The sequence below is a fragment of the Periophthalmus magnuspinnatus genome, chromosome 24, assembly GCF_009829125.3.
Source record: "Periophthalmus magnuspinnatus isolate fPerMag1 chromosome 24, fPerMag1.2.pri, whole genome shotgun sequence".
NCBI lineage: Eukaryota > Metazoa > Chordata > Actinopteri > Gobiiformes > Gobiidae > Periophthalmus > Periophthalmus magnuspinnatus.
Genome location: NC_047149.1, coordinates 11,691,685 through 11,713,801, shown reverse-complemented (window position 1 = coordinate 11,713,801; position 22,117 = coordinate 11,691,685). Strand labels below are relative to the sequence as shown.

The 22,117-nt window shown below is 37.3% G+C and overlaps 1 protein-coding gene across 2 annotated transcripts; it reads right to left on the bottom strand.

Moving 5' to 3' along the window:
* Positions 1 to 1,550: 1,550 nt before the first annotated feature.
* LOC117392394 (dystrobrevin beta-like) lies at positions 1,551 to 21,079 on the bottom strand. 2 transcript variants are annotated; one of them, XM_033990451.2, is made up of 22 exons: positions 20,838 to 21,079; positions 16,465 to 16,513; positions 11,465 to 11,547; positions 11,221 to 11,301; positions 10,242 to 10,455; positions 9,882 to 9,967; positions 9,486 to 9,640; positions 9,310 to 9,409; positions 8,907 to 9,073; positions 8,362 to 8,486; positions 7,585 to 7,656; positions 7,326 to 7,403; positions 7,008 to 7,092; positions 6,836 to 6,915; positions 6,339 to 6,452; positions 5,384 to 5,480; positions 5,129 to 5,149; positions 4,251 to 4,407; positions 3,672 to 3,761; positions 3,545 to 3,592; positions 2,910 to 2,939; positions 1,551 to 2,838 (listed from the first exon to the last, which is right to left on the bottom strand). In XM_033990451.2, exons 3-21 carry the CDS (start codon positions 11,544 to 11,546, stop codon positions 2,932 to 2,934), a joined length of 1,860 nt encoding a protein of 619 aa, XP_033846342.1. In that variant the 5' UTR covers position 11,547; positions 16,465 to 16,513; positions 20,838 to 21,079; the 3' UTR covers positions 1,551 to 2,838; positions 2,910 to 2,931. The 2 variants fall into 2 exon arrangements, with proteins under 2 accessions (XP_033846342.1, XP_033846343.1); XM_033990452.2 differs by lacking the exon at positions 5,129 to 5,149.
* Positions 21,080 to 22,117: the final 1,038 nt, after the last annotated feature.

The following is a 22,117-nucleotide window of genomic DNA, read 5'->3' as shown; positions in this document are numbered from 1 at the left end:
ATCAACAGTCTAGTATTAAGGGAAGTAAACTGTCCACAAATCACCAGCAGATTTAATGCATGAATGGGAGATGTGTTGACGTTGGATTAGTTCAGAGCAGGTTTGGACATGTTTTAACTCTGCACAGCCATCTTTACATGTCAGAGTAAACCCCTACTATCTGTGTGTAGCCTATTTGAACATGAATGTATATGATGCAATATGCAAGATTATGCCATGTCCAAAGTCCATGGGGGCCAGTCAGTTGTATTTTTGTCTCATGAGTTCTTTCCATACCTGTTCCTGCTATGAATCATACAAGTGTACTATAGGTGTTACATTGTTTTGTGTCTGTGTGTTGAAATTTTGTAAAATAATTTAAAGAAAAAATAAAAAGCATAAAATATTAGCTCACATAAAAATATTAAAGTTGTTATTTACCCAGTCTGTGCACATGATAAGGTTAAACTGCATTTGACCAGGGCAAGAGAAAGTGAACCGGGGTCATCTCTGCTCTGTTTGAGTATGAGGGTGGGTTATTTATAGCAGTCATTAAGGCCATCGACATCATCAATGGCTCTCATTCAGTCAACCAGGTCTAACTCCCCCCTACCCTCCCCATCCTATCAGTGCTGAGTCTACCGCAGTCACACACCCATCTCACAAGGTCATGACCTCCTCTCAGCCTCATGGGAACAGAGGAAACTGTTCATCCATACTAATGAGGACACTAAATCAGGAGCAGCTTCAAAGGTAGTCGACTATGGAGGCTCTTCAAATTCATTGGAGGTATTGATCGCAGAAAATAGGTTGTTCTACTGACAAAAGGAAGACTGCTGAACAATTGTTGTGTTATATTTTCTATAGACTCTTAACAATGCCAATGTCCTCAGTTGGTAACCAAGGAAAATGTATAGCTTTTATACTGAATTATGTGTTGACTGGGGCACTTGAATGAGATTTTAGACTTTTGGATATAGTCAACAGGGACACTCAGTTGTGACTGTGTGAACGTGTTGTCTGTGAGTTTACACAAAATGGAAGCCATGTCTCTGTCAATCCTTTCCAGAAGCAGCAAAAACTTTTCTTGAACTTTACTTTTGTTATATCCACAAGAGGAACAGACAGTAATAACTATACATTTCACTCTTCATGTTGTGCTGCTACAGCTTTAATGCACTATGTAATAATCTCCTATTGTACATTGAAAATAAAGGTCATAGCTTGTATACTTGATATTGATAAATATTTATTGAAATAACACAGATGCACACTGCTGATTCACACTTAGTCTCCTAGGCAGAGTTCTGAGCTCATTGTTTCTCTCACTCATCAGTCACAGGTATACCACACAAACATGAACACATTCACTTAACCAGACACTTTGTCACTCAGTAATAGAGAGAAAACTTCAGTCAAACTCAAAAGCTTATTCAAAAATGTACAAGTCAATAAAGCATAAGGAGAAACTGAAATGAAAAACATGCTAATGGACAAACTGTAACCATGGCATGCAGTTTTGATCATGTTAAAGTTAAATTCAGTTCAATCATAGCTTCATCAATAGTAAATCAGTTCTTACAGCTTTTGTTCTTCAGTCATGCATCAAACCTATTGAACCTATTGAAATGTTATTCACATAAAAAAGAGATGCTCAACTGGTGAATGGAGAGATTTCAATTTTAAATTCAATTTTGGTAGGGTTACGAATGGGTCGAACTGATTTTGAATAGAGTACATGTGCCACTCTGGTAAGTAATAAATAACATGATTTTGTAACTGTCATAAAATTCAAAACCAATTGAGATCCCTCAATATGCTTCCCTTTATGAAGTTGCAGTCAAAATAGAAAAAAACACTTCTTTCTAAACCTTCCCCTGACCTTTTGAAAAATATCTACTGCATATTTTTGGATAGTTTCTACCACACACACACATAGTAATAGTAACCATTCTTGTTCTTCCACTGCAGTACCACGACACACACAGGCCTGGACAAACCTGAGCTACTTCACACTATAGCACCTATAGCTCTACACCAGGCCTTAGACCCACAATGGGACGACTGCGTCTCCCTTTAAGCTACTACTTAAAGTGGTGGTTCAACATTTTTAACATTGTTCTGAGAGAGTTAAATCAAGTCAGTTTTTTTAAGGTCTAATGTTTGAAAAATGTTAATTAACTTCTAATTTAGAAAATAATTTGAATTTAGTGTTTATGATCTATATAATATAAAGTTGAAAATCCTACAGAAATGTATTATTATTATTATATACTAACTTCATTTTCCACTGATAACTACTGACAACTCAAACTGTGTGTGAGTGTGAGTGTCTCATTGAACAAAGTTAAAAAGCCAAACCACCCCTTTAATAAAATGGGAATAGTCCCTTAAAAGCTTATTCTCAGCAGGGCCAGACCACATGCAAAACACATTCAAATCAAACACCAATAAATACAAAGCACACAGTGCCAAAAATTAAAACATTACAACTCATTAAGCTCTCATCTTCTTACATTTTCTCTTTGCTTAAAACATCCTCAAACTTTTTTACATATCCTTAATCCTCTCCATGTCCTCACAGTCCCTCTGACTTACTTGACCCTTTAAACTTTGACCACACTTACAGTAAAAATCAGTAGGCTCTTTATGATTCTTCAAACTAAACAAAAAGATGACCACAGTGACAAGACAAGGACTGAATCACAGCTATACATCAGTAGAGACCCCAGGGTCGTTTGGTGTCCAGCATTGTGATTGGCTGAGAGATCGAACAGCTCAAAATATCCAGCGGATGACACCGGAAAGCTGCACTTCAGGCCCCAGAGGAGAAGTATTTGGATGATGCATCAACTCTGTCTACAAGAGAAATTATTTACTTCACTTTATTTACAAAGTCACAGTTAATGTGCATGTACAATACTACTTACACTTTCATTGTCCAGGATCCATTTAACCTGCTATAAAATGGGAAAACAGTTTTGTTAAAAGTTGCAAAAGCAAATAGAGCATTGGTTCTAAAACATTTTTCACTTAAATACCCCCAGATTTATATGTTTTATGACCAAGTACCCCCGACTAGCTTCAATGCTGTTTCTTTCCAAGAGCCCCTTCTGGTTAAATCCACGTGCCTCATAAAGCATGGATAATGAGATGGCATGTTAATGAAGCTCACTACAAACTCAGGAGCAGGTAAAGGGGGCAACCAGGGGAAGCTACAGGAGTGTAAAAAGCAATAATGTTTCAGTATCAATATTTAATGCTAATAGTTTAAGATACAATAATTCATCTTTATGTTTTAAGAGGAGGAATTGGTCCATTGCAAGGAATTCCACAAAGCATAGAACAATACATGAGAGAGATTCAATAAGGTAGAGGAGATCTTTCAAACAATTGAGCCGATGAAGGCTTCAATAGTAATGCCCTGATCATCATAATAATCATTAATTACATTGACATAATCAGGATTTTTTAATGCCAGGCAACTGAAACCTTTCTGTAACCAGTAATTAAATACTACGAAAAAAGTTATAAGAAAAATGCAAACAAAGTAGAAAATATTTACCTCTGTCCTTTCCATTAATGAGTCTCTCCTCTTCCTCCCTACCTTCATCTTGGGAAGGAAAGATAAACACTGACATTATAGTAGTAGCACATTGAACTATGCTGACATACTGTATAGAAGTACAAACCGGAGTGCAGCTCTTTGACCAGAGACGACACAGTGTTGGTGATGGAGTCAGCTGCTACTAAAAGGTCATTCCTCAAGTTCCTTCTCGGGCCTGTGCAGAGGAGATAACAAGAAATGGATGAGACTCTAAGCAAATGTGAGACTCATAGCAACATTTGATCATATTTTAAGGTTTTGTTGGGACTATATAGTAAATGTTTATATCATTAATACTAGCAGAAATATAAGTTTAATGTTCATAAAGTTAAACATATGCTATACATACATAATATACAAGTTCACCACTCTATTTAGTCACTGGATGGTAAAAAGTTGGTTTTGACATAACCAATGCAAAAAATGCCCTAAATAAAGTGGTGAAAACTAGTAAATAGTAATAAGAAAATTTTTATGTATTCACTGTATTGGCTTAATGGACAAAAATGGACGAAAACTAGAAGTATAGTAAGGGAATTATCTAGCTCAAAAACACAGTAGCAGAATGTACTGTCACACTATTGCTGGCCCTGTAGTATAATCAGCCAGGTAGAACATGTTTTAAATAAAGAGCAGAGAACAGTTAGAGGTTGATGTTACCAACCCTGGGCAAAAGCCTCTTGAACATCTCCCCCGACCCCGGCCAGAGAGTCGTGGTGGTGCTGCATGTGGGTGTGAGGAGAGGCTGATCGTACGGAGCGCGCTGCAGCTGCTGGGCTGGGGCGCGCTGGGGAGGCATGGGACGAGCCAGCCGCCTGAGCCTTGTAATGTAAAGAAAATAATTAATTCTTCAAGTGCAGGCAGTCTAATCCCTTATAAATACATTTTATACAGTTCTGTTCTCTTCTGACAGAACAGCCAATAGCAATAGCCAACTTACTTTTTCATAGAGTGTATGGGTGTTAAAACCATCCCCCCAACGAAGGGCTGAGTGAAAGAATGTATCTAAAGGATACAGAGGCTGAAGTCTGCATGTAGATTACATCTCCATAATGTAGTACAGAAGAAGTCAAAACAATGTCTAGCACAATAGCACTGCTTGTACGTCAAACACTACTATGGTGAGATAATACACATATAGAGTTGGCTTATTAGTTTATGTCCTAGATTATAAACAATGCTTTAATTGTTCATTATTCATTTTCCAGTTTGTTACAGAGTAAATAAAAATCAACTTTTAAGAGTTGTTAACCATGCTTTCTTTTCTCATTTAATAAATAAACTCAAAACTTTTGAGTCGGTCAGTTCTCAGCCACTGCTCTGTACTTACTCAGTTCTGTTTTTCTTTAACAATAACACATGTGGAATTCACCAGTACAGTCAGTCTTGGTGTTATAAAGTCTTGGTGTTATAGAGTATAACTAGCAGACAAAAGCATAATATCATCCTCTTTAGCTTTTATTGGTAGCAAAAATTGTGCATCTAAATATTAACTACTAACCACTAAGATCAGCCACACACACTCAAATCGTGAAAACTCACTGCTTGCCGCTGTTCCTCATCCTAAATGGACACAAAGGGAGCAGTTTTGGTTGGAGAAAAAGAGAGAAGAGTGTGGAAAAAAGGGTCAGAGACAGTTAAGGGAAAGTGCATTTCAAAGTTGGAAATGTAGCATCAGCATCAGAGATGATATTCAATTAACCAGTGTGGGGACAGTAGACATAGGGAATATAGGGGAACAGAAGGGTAAAGGGTGTTTTTGGTATAAATCTAATAAAAAGTTTAGTGCACATTCACCTTGAGCAGTTTCATTAGTCCCTCGAGCTGCACCATGAGCTCCCTGCGGCTTTCCTGCAGTGTTGACATCCTCTGCTCCAGCTCATCCTTCCTCTGTCTGAAACACAAACACATTATGCCAGTTTAGACATTACACTTAAAGGTTACAAAGAGACAGATAACAATAATCAAATAAGATCTGATATTATCATCTGTCCAAACACAAACGCTTCTCTTGGTCAGCCTCGGCTGTCATGCCGGTGGACTTTACCAATAACATGGAAGTTTCAGAAGCAGCAATTTATGCTATTCACCTTAAGGCTTAAGACTATAACAAAATGCTAAGTGCACAAGATTTCTGAGAAATTCAAATTGTGAAAATTGAGATATAATTTGACAACATGTGCACCTTATCAAGCTGGCACATTCATGGGTTTCAGCTTCCTGTTACAGGCAACATTTTGACCATTCAAAAGATCTGCAATGTGTAGTTTCAGATTGTTAATGGTTATGGCAATGGTCCTAATTTTTCATCATTCTGAAAAAACTGGATTAAATAAGGGAGGTCTATAAAGCTTGTGTGTCAAAATAAATAAATAAAACAAAAGTGTGCTGAAAAAACAACTTAGTGGCTCTTAACAGATAAACTCAACAAAAGGTAACAAAATAAAAAGACTAGTTCTTTCTATATACAGCACTCCATAATGTTTTTATTTTTGCAGAAAAGCATAAACATGTTGGGTGTGATTTTTACATTGGCGCTTAATACAATCTGCCATCTGCTGTGTCCATCTGCTCTCGAGTGCTCTCCTCTGAGCCGCCAATATTTCTCGCCAAAACTGTAATGTGGCGCTGCAGAAAAACACTGTTGCATCAATGGCAAGAGTGATGACTAAACTCTTTATATGAAGTCCCACAGAATATCAAGTTTGTAAAATGGGAATACAATTTAGATCCTCAGGAGGGCGCTGTTCACCTGAGTTGGCGCAGTTCTGCCAGTAGAGTGGGGTTAGTGGTGCCCTTATCAGGACTGGGATGGCACGCTGCGTCATGCTCGACACGGAGACGCTTGATCTCAGCCAAAATCTCCCTAGGACACAACAAAATAACAACATACAGTAAATAGTACACTCAGATCTTTACAAAGCAAATTACATTTACATTTAGGTTGCATCAAAAGATATGACAACATCCTAGTATCCCTACAGTTTAAAATTTAGCTACAGGAAATAGATAAATAACATAAATAAACAAAAGTGAAATATCTTTTTCATAATTATCTTCAGACATTATGCAACCCCACTGTGAAAAAATGTGTGGAGTTTCAATCAAATAATTATTATCTGTCAAAACTAAGTCTCCCATAGAGTCACATAGGCCCCTGCAGTCCATCTGAAATAATGACAATCTGTAGAATGTGAACAGAACCTGTTTTGGAGAAAGTTTGTCAATAATTGAAGATACCAAACAAACCTGTTCTTGTTTTCCAACTGGGCAATCAGCTCCCTCTTCTGCTTGTTGGCATCAAAGTTAATGCTTCTATTTGGTATCATCTAACAGGAAGAAAAGGCAAAGTGAGATCCAATGTGGACTTTGTAAACAGTTGTTGCCCAATGCAGCACTAATCACACTTAAATTCACTTACACCTGCTCCTTCAGTTTCTGCCAGACGAGATGTGTAGCGGGCAATCAGCTTGTGCTCCTCATCTTGTCGGCTTGGACTGTCCATACTAAAACAGAAAAAAATACTACTATTTTTTTTCTTTCATATTATAATGGATTGTCTATGAATCTTTACTCTTCAGTTTATTGTGCTAGGTTACTGTGACCAATTTCCCCACTGGATCAATACTTTTGTTCCTGGCTTTATGTAAATAATATACCATTTATGTAAAGGAAGACATTATTGAAACACACTATTTTGAAATCAAATAAATAAAGGAATCAAATGCATTTCTTTCACCTTGGGCTGCCCTGGAGCCGGTTCACATAAGCTGCGATAAGGGCATGCTCCTCATTCATTCTCTGAGCAGCTGACAAACTGTGAGGAACAAAAGCACATTGTATACACAAGTTTACATATTAATATGACTGCTAGCCAGATTGCTTCCTTTAAAAGATATTTCCACTTTGCAGACCACCCTTGAAATACAGCCGTGCTTTACATGTAAAAAATGCATTGCTTTTATAATAATGTAAGTGGCACAATCTATTATAAATACCTTTTTGATGATTCTGGCAGCACAGGGGACAGCATCATGTCTTCACCGTCATTTCCAACTGGTCGTGTAGGTCTAAAGTCACAAATACAAACAAATCCATCAATAGCATAGACTGAAGTGCACAATTTAGCAAGCACATTATAAGGTCACATAAGGTAAGACGTACACTCCCTTCGACATGGCATATTTCAATTAAAATGTAACCATATCATCTGACGATAGTTCACTCACTTGTGCAAAGTGCAGTGTCTGTAGTTTGGCCTAATTTAGTTCTGCTGGAGGTCTGTAATGATCTACGCTGAGGTCATTCAGAAAATCAAAGACTAGAGGTGGAGTTATATAAGTGGGTGGCGATAGAAGTAAACACAGTGCTCTTGTGCACACAAAACAGCTTATCATTTTAGAAACTGTATAAAACTGAAGTTGAAGTTTACAATTATGAGAGAATAACAGACACTTAAATTCTACTACAACTTACTGGAATACAGAATGTAATGGACAGTTTAATCCTGTGATTATACAATAAAATGCACATTTGTATACTATTAAATGAGTTACTTCATCCTAGCTCAGCCTCACAATATAATCTACTGACCAGCAATTTGAGTTGAAAATTGAAATATGTATGCATGATTAAAAAGTATATTGACAGCATAAAATTATGAATTTAAAGATAGGTTCCACTGCAGACCAGCTCAGAACCACAAATAAAGCTCTATACTTCTATTGTTGCTTATTTTGTAAAGTGGGTGTGAGGTTTGTGTGAATTGGACTTACACAATATTAGAGAGGTTAAGGGTTCTCTCTGGTTCTTCGGGGTACACGGGGTGAGGAGGCTCTCGTGATGACACACAGCCCAGAGTCTTGCCAATCGCTCGGCCAAACTTCGAGGCTGAAGATTTCTACAGTAACAAAGCACAACACTGTAAACGTGAATACTGAATACTGAATATGTCCCAGTGTATCATGCATCATTTAGACTTTTCACATGTTAGCTTTGGTATTACATGTAAAGTAACATGAATTAACTAAATTACAGACAAAATCACCTCCAATATAAAAGTTCACAATACAAAATGCAAGCTGCTAGGAAACTCTGGAGTGTATCTCTGCTGATATATTTAATTTCAATTATGTATGACCTTGAAGACATTCTGTGAACACTAAAATTATCTGTACTTTTCCACTATCTAGTATATATTTAGTAACTACAACTTATTGGGGAAAAGTAAAATTGTAATAAGTACACCTTCCTTATTGCTCTGACCCACAGAACACCCCCTACTGGTCCCTTCCAGGCACCACATGCTGACCACACTCACCCAAGACGAGTGCTCCTTCATCTGGTGCTGTCTGTTGTGAGAGCCGCTGGTGTTGCCTCTCCAGAAACAGTTCTGACACAATTGGTAACCGCGACAACGGAGGCAGCAGTATCGAAACCCTGTCATCCCGTTACTTCGACAATAGGAGCATGACACCGGGTGGTACACTGAGGAGGGAGAGATGTCAATCAAAGAACACATCACAGAGATAAAACAGAATATAGAACATGAAAAATAAAACCATGAATCAATGCTCTGTTGGTGCTAAATTAGAATTCAACTACACTAATACCTAATGTGATAGAGACCATACATCTAAAATCATTGTTATTTAACCACACTGTAACCAATCACAATCTTATCTTTTTGTTCTGCAAAAAAGACACAAAAGTATTGACTGTACCATGCTCCACATTGGCCATACGGTGCATCAGTGGGAGCCACACCAGGCACTGGGGAGGCTCCGAGACAATGTCCAGGAACATGTTCAGCATAACCCTCTTCTGCAAAGAAACAGCGGAAAATCAAATTAAACCAGTCAATTTAGTTAAAAATACATTGATTAGCCTGGCAAAGTACCTGTTGTGGGAAACATGAGCGTGCTGAACTGTGGTTGTATCCAAAGGACGGCCCTTCGTGGATAGCAGTGGGCAGCTTCAGAACCTCCCTCAGAAAAATATCAAACTTTGGTAGCACCAGGACTCCATGGGAGTCAGAGACCTGAGAAAACACATCTGCACAGACACACAAAGTGATTATTGCTAGTAGTTGAGAGTAACTAGTACATAATATAGTTTTTGTTTTCCTTCGACGTCATTAGTTTCACAAACAAAGCTGCAATTTCTCAAAATATCCACTAGAGAGCACTTTTGTAACACAAGTAAGTAACAGCTGCTGACCCTGATGACAGTGACATCTAACATCAGTATAAAGGACATAAGCCTTTTATTTTAATTTCTGGAACTGAACACTCACAGCGGAGTTTATCGACCAGTTTCCCTCCACAAAGCACAGCCAGGAGAGCCTTCACCGAGAGCACAGTGAGACGACCTTCAGGATCACTGGAAAACATAGAGGACATTAAAATACTCAATTATAATGGAAATAGTCTGCATACTATACTACTACTATTTCTGTTCCACTAGTTTATAACACCACTTACACTTGTATGTGATTATAACAATATCAAAGAAATATTAATATTCAACCTCTAACAGGATCAAATAATACAGCCTTAACCCAAGCGATAATTCAATTTTAAAATGCACCTCTCTGCCCTTTTGACTAAGCTATGCAACATTGCAAAGTGATGACAACTGTCCCTGTCATTCACACCTATCAACAGTGGCCAATATGAGCTGGACCAGCAGCACAGTGCTCTCTCTGGGGTTGATGGTGTGAGTGGTGGGCAGTCTTTTACTGAGCTGGTTAAATAGAGAAGAGACCAGGTTCTCCAGACGGGTGACTGAGATACCAGCATGTAGCTCCACAGTATTCAGGCCAGCGTCTCGCACAGCCTCAATCACATGGTATATGTCGATCAGATGCACTGGGGAAGAAGAAAAAATCAAAATGATAACATGGAACTGTGGACAGCAGAGAAGATAAAACACTTAAAAGTAAAATGAAGCTACACACATTTTAGTGGAATTAATCAAACCCTTATACTTAATTTCTCAAATGTATTATTATTATTTTTTTTATCTATTTGGATCTCCTTTTTACTATTAAACTGTTTATTCTTTTTATTTAATCTCTACTTTTACAATGTTTAAATCGAGGCTTAAAACAATTCTTTTTAGCTGTGCATATGACCGAAAGGTTTTTATTCTAAACTTTTCTCCTTTAATTTAATTTTATGATGATTATTTGTGATTATTTATGTTTTGGTTTGTTGTATTGTGATTTTAATTGTCTTTTTTATTCTGTAAAGCACTTTGAATTACCTTGTGTACAAATTGTGCTATACAAATAAATTTGCCTTGTCTTGCCTTAATTTTACATGACATTTTTTATTGCTATTATGTGCAGCACCTGTGAAACTGGTGTTCATAAAAAGTGCTTTACAAATAGAGTTGTATTAAGTTGGAAATAGTTATACTATAATCCAAAGAGGATGAAATATAAACAAATAAAACATTTCCACCAGCAATAGTAAGTTTCAAAGTGTTCTAAATGTCCTTCCTTTTAACTTATTGTAATAATTAGTTTCACATCGCGACATTACAAATTTGGTTTCGATTTTATGTAGAATGATGCATAGTATTTTTAACTGCAGGATTTGACAGTGATGACAGTGTTGTTCCTGACTCACAGTTGCATCTCTTCTGCAGAAACCTCAGCTTGCATGCTGTTCGATATGTAGACAGTACAATGGCATCAAAGTTCTGCTCTCCTGGGACAAGATAAAACAAAAAGATTTTAATACAAAAGTAACTGGACATGGACGGTTAAACTAACCACTCTGCATTTGACACCTGAACACCACAGGACACATTTCCTCATGTGCCGTTCAAATACAGTGTAGTTTATCTCTTTGGTTCTTTCCTGTGACTTACCGAGCTCCACCAGGATCTGCCGGCTCTCGACTCCAGGACCTCGCCCCCGGTCTCTCAGTCCCCCCTCCTCCATCCTCACCATCCTGAATACAGACAATTATTATTATATGTTGTAGTTGTTTCTGCTTGGTTAAGAAAGTGTGTACTAACAGATGAAAAAGAACTTCAAAAAGTGTCTCCTCCTGTATAAAGTCTATGCCCCTGTTATTCAAAAAAAAAAAAAAAAAAAGGTTTTTCAAATGGTAATACACTGGAAATAGTCTGAATTTAAAACATACTCGGTAGTAGGTTGTGGTGACCAAATATTTTGTTTTACCACAAGAAGCAATTATATGACTAATGCTTTCACTACTTAAACTTCATTGTTCCACAAGGGAAATGACTTGGACACAGAAACTCACACATTATGTAATATATTATAATATTATAACAAAGGGGAAACATGTAAATAGTAATTTCAAAATAAGTAGCACTTCTTGACCTTTAATTTCAAAGTCACATAGTACTCCAAATATGCGCTAAAAATTTGTGTCTATTAAGACTTCCCAGGAACAGGAGCCAAAATCCTCCTTGGATGGTTAGACAGATTCCATGTGGCTGAACAATTGTGGCCAGTAAAAGGAAACGAGATTCATGTTTGGAATTTGTAATGAAAATCAAATCATCCAATCCATTTACATAGTTACTCATGAGCTGAAACCAACACGTGTCTTTCCTTTAACTTGTCCCATATTTCTAAGACTAAGACTAGCTTTATTCATGTTACTCATATTCTGTGTTATCCTTAGATCTGGACTGAGAGTGGGGTAGTATCACTCTATTGACTCAACACAAAAGCTATGGGCGAATTCTGCACCTCGTAACTCTAGCTTCAAATGATGACACGCCCTTTTGGACACATAAGACTATATTGAGTTCAAGGCCATTCAAGGATGGGCTTGTAAATAAACAGCTGAAGTCATCTAAGCTCAAGGCATGTGTGGAGTTCTGGTGCACAGTTTGTTAAATGGCCTAACAAATTTGCATTTTAAGTAAAAAAAGGATTCACAAATAATAATGCTGTATTCATTTCAGCTTTCAGGTTTGATTACCATTCAAAAGATAGAGGGTTTTTATAAGTTAGTTAATCGCTATGATTACGACCCTATTTTTGTATTATTCTGAAATGTATAGAGTGGCATACTGTATTTAAGGCTGAAAGATATGAAAAAATGCATGTTGTGATTTTTGATTAACAATTACTATATGTTCAAACAGAGAGACGACTATGTAAAATTATAAAAATATTAACTGCTAAATTGTCCAATGCATTTTAGAATTTGATGTTTGTAGAAGTCTAAACTACAAGGTAATGTCATATACATACTACCCCACGCAGATAGGATATTTTGTTGTGTGCCAAATACATTACAATGCCAACGTAACTGCAGCCTTTGCACGTTGCTAATTGCATCCCTAATAACAACTAATGATAGTATGAAATCAATAATATCAAGGCAATTTGCATCTCCATGGCAAAAGTCAAGGTGGCCTAAGTGACTCTCAAATATTTGTGTTTCTTACATAAAGGTGGTGACAGGCCAACCCCCAACATACACTTTACACTACGACACGGCTTGTGCACATTCCTGAGAGGATTTCAAAACCTTCCCAGGAGACTTGGGCTTCATTCAGACAAAAGACATCAAGAGTCCTCCCCTCCCTCCCTCTCTTTCCCTCTCTCTCTCCCCCCTCTCCCGTCCTGTCTCTCTCTGATCTCACTACTCTTTTACTTCCTCGCTCGTTCACATTGCTGGCTGGTTGCACTGTTGCTCCCTCATGTCTTGTTGCAGCTGTTTCACTCCCTGACTCTCAAATTCAAGTTCACTGAATCAAAAGACACTGACAGCTGTATTACATAAGCTCACAATTTTCCACCATTGTAGGCCTATGTCTCATACAATACTCAGTTAACTAGGAATGTGAAAGTGGAAGTATAGGCTCTTTTATTATACTATTATATTCTCTTTACTTATCATCTTTTGTAAGTTGAGAAACATGTGTAAATAGTACGGTAATTGTTGGCTGAACTGAATTATGAAAATACCGTTGCTATTTCTTACTCTTAATGGTGGACTACGTAGCAATTTGTAGTGAATGGTTTGCCACCTGCATGTCTCCATGGAAATCTATTGTATTGGCTGGAATGTTCTACAGTTCGGCATTTAACTAATGTGTCTCAGTTACAGGTGTTTTTATTGTTCAAAAGTACATACATTCTTACACCTCTCCACAGATCTTTCCTGTAACTTGGTCTAAAACCTAACCTCCATGGAGATCTGATTTTCTCCATGGAGATAGGTTAGTTTGATGCTATATTGTGGAACACTCCAGACAAAGCATTTTCTATGGAGACAAGCATAAAACAGACAATAATATGTGAATGAAAAAAAAAAAATCTTGTATGGGCATTCGAGAGTTAAAATAAACAGGAAGGAGACCTGTGCTGAAAGTGTTTGTTAGGCTCATGTTCTTTTTAAAACAGCTGATCACACTTGTGGGTATAAATAACTGAGCCCTATACATGTTACCAGCACTTCCTAAAGTCACACAGTTCACTGCATTTAGCACCGACCGCTAGCAATGACTAAACTGTTATTTCCAGCCCAGCCTTGGAGATAACTGCATCCTGTCTCTATCTGGCTGTCTGTGTAGAACTGATATGGATGTGCATTTGCTTTGTCTATTTTTATCTTAAAAGTATTAGAGATGTAATGAACTAACATGCAGATTTGGTCACTGCAATGTGCCGGGGTGTTGTCTGGAGAAAGGCTGGTCTCTTTTGACATTGTACCTGTCAACAAATGATTCATTAATTACAGTAGATTCAACTTTCACTAATGAAATGCGAGTTTGAGGAAGCCATGAATATCCACTGTGAGGGCGAGAATCAAACTGACAATTTCCAAAGAAGAGACAAAATAACTGTATTCGCCCAGAGATTTAATCTGGCATATTTTTTTCTTCTAAAAAAAACAAAAACTACTTTAGTTAGTACACTTTACTACACTTTACTTTACTTACAAATGTTAACAGATACAATTGCAACCATTGATAAGGCTATGCCACAGAGAAAACATGTCAAGAAATCCATTACCGTCTTGATGAGCTTCGTGCAACTAATGGCGCCCACACAGAGGTGTATTAAATGAGGTAAAAAAAAATTTAAAAAAAAAAACAACAACTTTGAAAACCACTGAGTGCAACAGAGCAAGTCTGATTAAGATATCTTATCATTTGCCTGTGTAAAGTGTTTTAAACTGTAAAGAAACACTATGACCACCCTGTATACTTAAATTGCTGTAACTTTTCCTGAATATATTTTAATATGAGCTATTTTATGTATGCAGGACAAGGTTGATCAATATTAGACAGTAGCCTGACTTCTGGTACAAAGTAAAGTCAAAGTAAGTGACACAATTAGTTGCTCGGATTTACCCCACACAACAATCATGGTCTGTCCCTTCTCTATAGCTTTCTGTATACTTGTATATTTACCAGTAGCTTGCATTGGGCTAAATGAAAGGAATTCAAACTGAGATTTTCACACTTCAAAACTACAGACGACACTGCTAAGCTCAAACAGTAAATTCACTTGCTCTGTGTGACATAGTTAGTCATAGTCATAGAAGCAGCTCAATCTTTCACAATACTTCTCATTGTATTTGAGCTCCCACATGTCTTATCTTATCCAGAGAGGACAGTATGCGCAATGATTCTGGACTTTTCATTACATAATACAATACACCATATATCGTAAAACTGACCCTCATTCCACTCATACTCCAATTTTCAAATAAGGATTATGTGTGTGATTTATTTTTTCAAATGTTGACTCAGTTCCTAGAGCACATTTACATTGCATTTGAGAGAAGACTCAAATCAGAACCGCAAATCAAACACAAAAATCCTGTGCATTTCAGATCAAGGTTGTCTTAAATCTTAAAATTATTATGACTAGTCAGCTTTTAAAATAATAATAATTATATTGTCTAAATGTTGAAAAATAATTATTTTATTTTAATCAATAAGAAACTTACAATATATAATATCATTTGACTAGTTGACTAATCAAAAATAATTGCAACCCTAATATGGAGGTCCAATTCTAGTCTTCATTTTCCCCAAAATACATCTATGAAATGACAAAAAAAATTAAGGACTCTATTAAGAAGTGGACTAAGTGAGTGTGACTTCACCCATAGCCTTCAGCTCCAGTCAAATGAAGCTCATCGCGGTTCGAGAAGTTACGGGGGAAATTACATACAGTTACACATTAGGAGTTCCAACTGCGCGTATCGTAGCAACCAAAGAGCCAATCTGGAGCGAAGCTGTTGAAGGCAATGCCCTTCCCACCTGCACCGCGGGGGGACGGGCACTTAACAACGCTGTCAATCAAACTTGTTGCTAATGCTAGTAGGAGCGACCTCGGACAAAGAAGACAATTGATTTGTCTTTTATTAATGTTCGTATACTGAGTTACGGACACAATAACTATAATAAAAATACCAGGAGAGTGAGTCAATAACAACAGTAGTTACAGAGAGAATGATGACAGTTTTCTAATATAAAATGAGTCAATGGATTCAAAAGTGCAGCCCATGATCACTTCCTATTTGGAACACGGTAGCTGGAAGTTAGCTATGTCCATTTATATATACAGTCTATGCTATAAACTCACTATAAACCTCACTTGTGGTGTTATAGCATAGGTGGGTGGTATCTTGCCCCAGCTGGATGCATGAGTTTGTGTATCTGACAAACCCCCTTGCTGCAACTCAAGGTTTTATTGTCGCCAACATTTGCTGAGCTTTACAGAAACAAACAGGCAAACAACATGATGTGCTTTTAATACTCTCTGAATACGAAGGCAAACTCAGGAGGTTTATCCAGTGTCTAAACCTGATTTGTAGCTAAGGAAAGTGTTCCATTAACAAAGCCCATACAGTGTGTGGTCGTACCTCTCTGTGTCAGGGGGTTGCGCGGGGCAAGAGGGGCCTCAATGGATGGCTAAAAACAGGGGCAAAGAAAAGAAAGAGGTAATTAGACAAGTCATTTTGAATTCAAAGACAAACCAGAGAAAGGGGCTATGGGGACTGCACTAATAAGAACACTAAAAAGCAACAAAGCAGGGCTGTATTTTACATCTCTGCACACTGGCCTGACGTGCGTCTTTATGCCCAATCCTAAGGGTTTCTAATTAGCAAAGCACACTTCCCTCAGGGTTTTATCTTGAAAAAAATGAATACGTAAAATGGAAAGTAAATACATACATTATATCTTTTGGGATAATAATTTTTAGCCACATGGTGCTCCACGGCGTATGCTTCAGGCTCTTAATGAAATAAGCAGCATAAATTAATTAATGTTGCTCTCATACACGGGATCAGACAGGAAGGACATGCAAGAGAACCAGGGCCTACAGTCAATCCAATTTAGAAACAAACTGCTATAATAATTTCTCATAGTCATTTTATTTCATTTCATGGGGGCATATTTGAGGAAATACCATAGCAACATACAGTATATTGATTATTATGACACTCAACATCAAATATAATAATAATTACTCCATGAAATGCATTAAAAATTAATACAACCATCAACAGACGCTTATACGATGTTGCCATGGCACCAAAATATCATCTCAGAATGTGCTCCTTGACCAGGTGATTTCTCTAGTTTCCTTGTCACTTAAAGATACTGGGTGTGGTGAATCCATAGGGGGTCCCATTAGCAGAGACCACCCAAACACTAAGCTACCATACACATCAGCAGATCCTATTTTTACAGTGTTACACCTAAATCAAGCAAAAAACAAATCTATACCATAAAGAGTACAAGCATTTTGTTCAGAAGCTATTACCATGATTGTCCTCTTCATTACTCAACCTGCTGTTTACTGTGCTGTTTGGTCCACAGACAGTTGAGGCATGCTGCAGCTGCTCTCCATTCTCACACACACTTTGACAGCACCAGTCTATGTCCATCACTGATATACACTTATACAGTACTGTAACTTTAGACGCCCAAATACCTGAGTGCTATTTATCCTCCAAATAACCCACCACTGTAACGCACACACAGGCAGGACCAGACAAATCTTCCTCAAATTGGGTTTAGAAACTATCCAGGAAATTAAAAAGGCAAAGAGTATAATAAGAAGAAGTTATATTGTAGAGGTTATGTCCTTAAAAAGCCTGAAATGTTCTAAGAAGTAAAACCCCAGTTATCCAACAACTGAGTTCTAGCTTCCTGTTATAACAAAAAAGGACTTTTTCCCATTGAAAAGTATAAAATATTTAGTTTTAAACAGTTAATCGCTATGGCCATGGTCCTAATTTCTCATCATTCTGAAACCCATGGATTGTGAAACTCATTTTAATTAAACTTTTACAATTAAATAGATGGGAAAAAACTCAATTTGCATTTCCCTTTAACTTCTAGCAGGTTGGACTGAAAGTTAAACCTGTCAAATCTCCCATTTCTTGTCTCCTGACCTTTGACCTCCGTGTCCATGGTGACAACCTCAGCCTACCACATATGACCTCACGGTTGTCGCCGGGCAGGTAAAAACAGAAGTCACAAATCTCTAGTTACAGCCTTTTAAGAGGTGTCTTTAGGATGGCTGGCGCACCCCGAAATGACGAAACCCTCTGACATAGGTTGAGTCTCGAACTGTCACCAAACTTTAAATAAACTTTATACTAGTGTCCTGAGATTCTGACTGGAAGATTTCAGCTTTTTGAACCAATATGATCACCATACATACAGTTATTATGTTTGTACCCAACAATATAGAGGTGCGGATGAGGTGAAGTGGAAGATAAATAACACAGAATAGAAAAGAGGCCACAGTATACTTACTACATATTTACAGCTGCTTACCTAGTACAGTGTGGAACGTGGCAATAGTAGCTGTTATTTTGCCAAGAATATATAACTGTATTTTTTAAATACACACTCAATTTTGTCTTTCAAACTTATGGTCACTGCCCTATGGTGTGTCCTCCAAACCTTCTTTCACTATTTTATTTAAACACAACAATATTTAGGCTTGAAATAAGAGACACTATGTACTTTCCTTTTGAGAACCGCTGACAGAAGAAGAGTAGAAAGACTGCTATAGGTTAGGTTAGCTGTCAGTAGTATCAAAAATCAGATACTAATCAATATTAAAATTATTATTGAAACTAGGCACTCTTTTGAACAGGTATTGATACTAAAAAAAGTCACAGCACAGAAATTAACCTTTCCTGAATAGCTTTAAACTGACCTTGAGTTGTATCAGAGCAAGTATAAGACCACTATAGGCCCATGGAGCACTATGGAATCAACCTGGACCACTGAGAGATTACACAAATATAAGACTGTATGGTAATATAAAAGAAAGATTAAATGTTGAAAATCACATTCTGTTGTCTAAAAAAGACATTTATCATCAATTTGTTATCATGATCAGTTTTGAGTATTGAGTCTATTCCTTAATAAGTTTTAGTACTGTGACAACACTACTATGGGACAACTTAATATTTTAGCCTTAGAACCAATAGTGTTCCCTGTGCTATACAAGTCTCATCACAAGAGGTCTTAGGTTAAAAACTATGCCTTATGAGTTGAGCCTTATGAATTTATAACGAGTGTATAATTAGGAAAAACAACGTTAGATTTGACCATTTATGATGAAATCTTCCATCCAATAATAATGCCTCACTGAATTGACATTTCATTTAAAAAGAGACAAAAACAAAGTTCAAGAGACAACGGAAATAGAGTGATGAAAAATAACATGTAAACCAAAAGCCACAGCTCAGGAAGTGAACAAGCTGTTTAAAAGAGGAAATACACTTCACATCATGGGGGTGAAGTGTGATGAATTTCACTAACAGCAACAGTAGTGCTATTTGGGGTTAGAAAGTCAATTATGTGCACAATTTCACTGCATGTGTCATGAGAACAATCAGGCCAGAGGTCAGCAGAGGTCACAAATGAGTAACAGTGAGGTTTTAATAAAAAGTGGCTGCTGTGAAATTATATAAAGCTGTGTGAGGAATGAGTCTTCTTCTCCTAATCATAGGTTACTCACTCACCACCACTGCAATGATCCCACCCACAGCCACTGAGATACCAGCACAGTGCAAATCTGAAGCCAACAAGTTTCCAGTGAATAAATGAGTGAATGCATGAGTGGACGATTCATGATCTTTACAAAAGCGATAACTTTAGATCTTTGCTAAAGTATTTGACAAGCTGTATTTATTTATTTATTTATGTATTGTGAGATTTATTAAAGGCCACTGTAAAGAACACAAATTATCAAGCTTCACTTCATGCTGCCAGTGCTTCTTTGATTTGTGACTTCACATTTAGTAAAATGTGTTTTTGAGGTTGAGGTTTATAAACATGAAGAGTGTTTGAATAAAAATGATCAGAACCAATATATGGCCTACTTTATGCTGCCTCAGTGACTAAAATATACCACCACACACCCATCTGAATACAACTGTTATTCTCCATCTTTATTACAAAGGGCATTTCTTAAAGCAGAGTCTGATGTTATTCAAGCAACAGAAGCTCATAATAAAATCATACAATCAGTTGAGATAGGTCAGTATTACTAGTAATATATTATCGATAAATGAAGTTCCAAGCTTATTTATTGCATTCTTTGGACGAATTTATTTTTACAAACCCTTGAATTTTAGAGAAAATAGAATAGGAGTAGGTTTTTTGTTTTGTTTAAATTTTGATTTAATCTCTAAAAAATATGCAGTTTATGCAATACCAACATAATTAATGTGAAAAATAGTTAGTAGTAAAGCATTTTCTTTTCTTATTACATCTTTACTACTGTCCATAATGAGTCATGTTACGATGGAATGACTCCTGGCCCCTGATCCTCCCCAAAAAACACATGAAGGGACCACTTGACTCCAGCGGTGGTTATGATTTGAAAAGTGGGCATGCCTTCAGAGCGCGTCAGAGGGTTAAATGGAGCTACTACACACCGCATCTGCAACACACAAACTTACACGGGACAGGCCATTTCCCCTCATTTAGGAAAAAACACCAAGATCACGGATTAAATAAGACACTTAACTATGTATTAAAATTTAAACCTTTTATAAAAAAAAAACTTTTGGGGAAACAGAAATCTGAGCGGCCATGTTGCAAAAAACTTTAACTCCATGTTCACCTTGTTCCCTCGAATGAATAAGTCAAACACCACAACATTTAAACTTATGATTTCATAGATTTGTATTTAACTATAGCTATGCCGTTTTGTTACTTTAGTATGCGCCATAATAGGCAACACGACTCGGGTTTTACTCACCGGGGGGACTATTTTCGGTAGGTATTCGTCGCCAAATAACATGAACACACGGGGATACACTTTTACGCAAATCTCCGCTTCCTCTTTTTTACGTCCTTTGCGTCTTCCTATCTAGTTTAAACATCCAGTTATGAAGTTTATTTCCGTAAAAAGTCATATTTCCCAGTCTCCATAGCTGCCCCTCTCGCGTGCAGTTACCGGGTGCAGTCTCGACCGAGTGTAGGCTACTATTTTTGAAAGAAAGTCACTCCTCTGTGCGCCCGTGCGTCCGCCCACCGCTCGCCCCCTTTGACAGCAACACAAAAGCTACAAAACCCACTTATTAGCCCGTTTCTATTGATGTAACGGGGCAGGGGCTGTACAGTAACTAGGAAAGCACGGTCTTTGTCTTTGTAAATGAAGTTTAGTTAGTGGTCAGTGCGCTCCAGTCAGGCTAACAGGACACTGCAAAGATTAAACTAATAATGTGAAAATTTAGGCCTACATATAAATCAAAATGTCCCTATCTATATCCAGCATGTAAATGTTACTTAGACGTAGGCTGTATTTATGCGAAATATGCTTAATCGATGCGTAATAGGATATTTGATGCTGTTTTATTGTCAAATTTCTAGGTGCTTGGATCCTCATAGTTAACTTCAGACATTACATAAAGAGATAACGAGATTGTACATATATTGCACATCATAATCAGACCACTCAGACATAATTTACATTTGTTTATTAGCCAAGGCCTTGTTGTGGCTGATCTCTCCAATGGACCAGCACCAGACCAAACTTGGGGGTCTGGACATTTCTGCTGTAGCACATGTGTATCTCTGTGCCAGTCAGTGACCTTTATTCATTGTTTGGGTTGCTTAATTCTCCTCCATTTGTGAAATTCACCACAATGGTGTAAGTGAACTACAGACCCACAATCCTCTGACTTTAGATTTCTTCTTGTGAATTCTCTATAATGTAAACAGGTTGCCTTCTTTATCTGTGACATTAAGACTATTAATGTTCATTAGACACACTAAATTACAGGCTGAAGTCTTGTTTTCTGTGCAGGGCTTTCATTGCCATTCTGTTCGTCAGTGACTGTCCAAATAAGACTTAGTGGACTTGAGCCTTTCCTCTTTTGTGTTTGTTCCTTTCCCCAACTTCAAATATACATTTGCCATAATTTAAGCATAAACATTACACTCATACACATTCACTATAGTAAGCTGTAATGTAAAAATATAACTTAATCCTGTGATGTTGGTAGTGGGAATAACAGTGGTATTATTGTGTAGTAG

Coding starts and splice junctions, on each gene's coding strand:
- LOC117392394 (XM_033990451.2), bottom strand. CDS start 11,546: ATGGTGAGGATGGAGGAGGGGGGACTGAGAGACCGGGGGCGAGGTCCT. Junction 9,968..10,241: donor ATATTGGCCACTGTTGATAG/GTGTGAATGACA, acceptor TATGTTTTCCAG/TGATCCTGAAGGTCGTCTCA. Junction 6,453..6,835: donor CAGTTGGAAAACAAGAACAG/GTTTGTTTGGTA, acceptor GTTGTGTCCTAG/GGAGATTTTGGCTGAGATCA.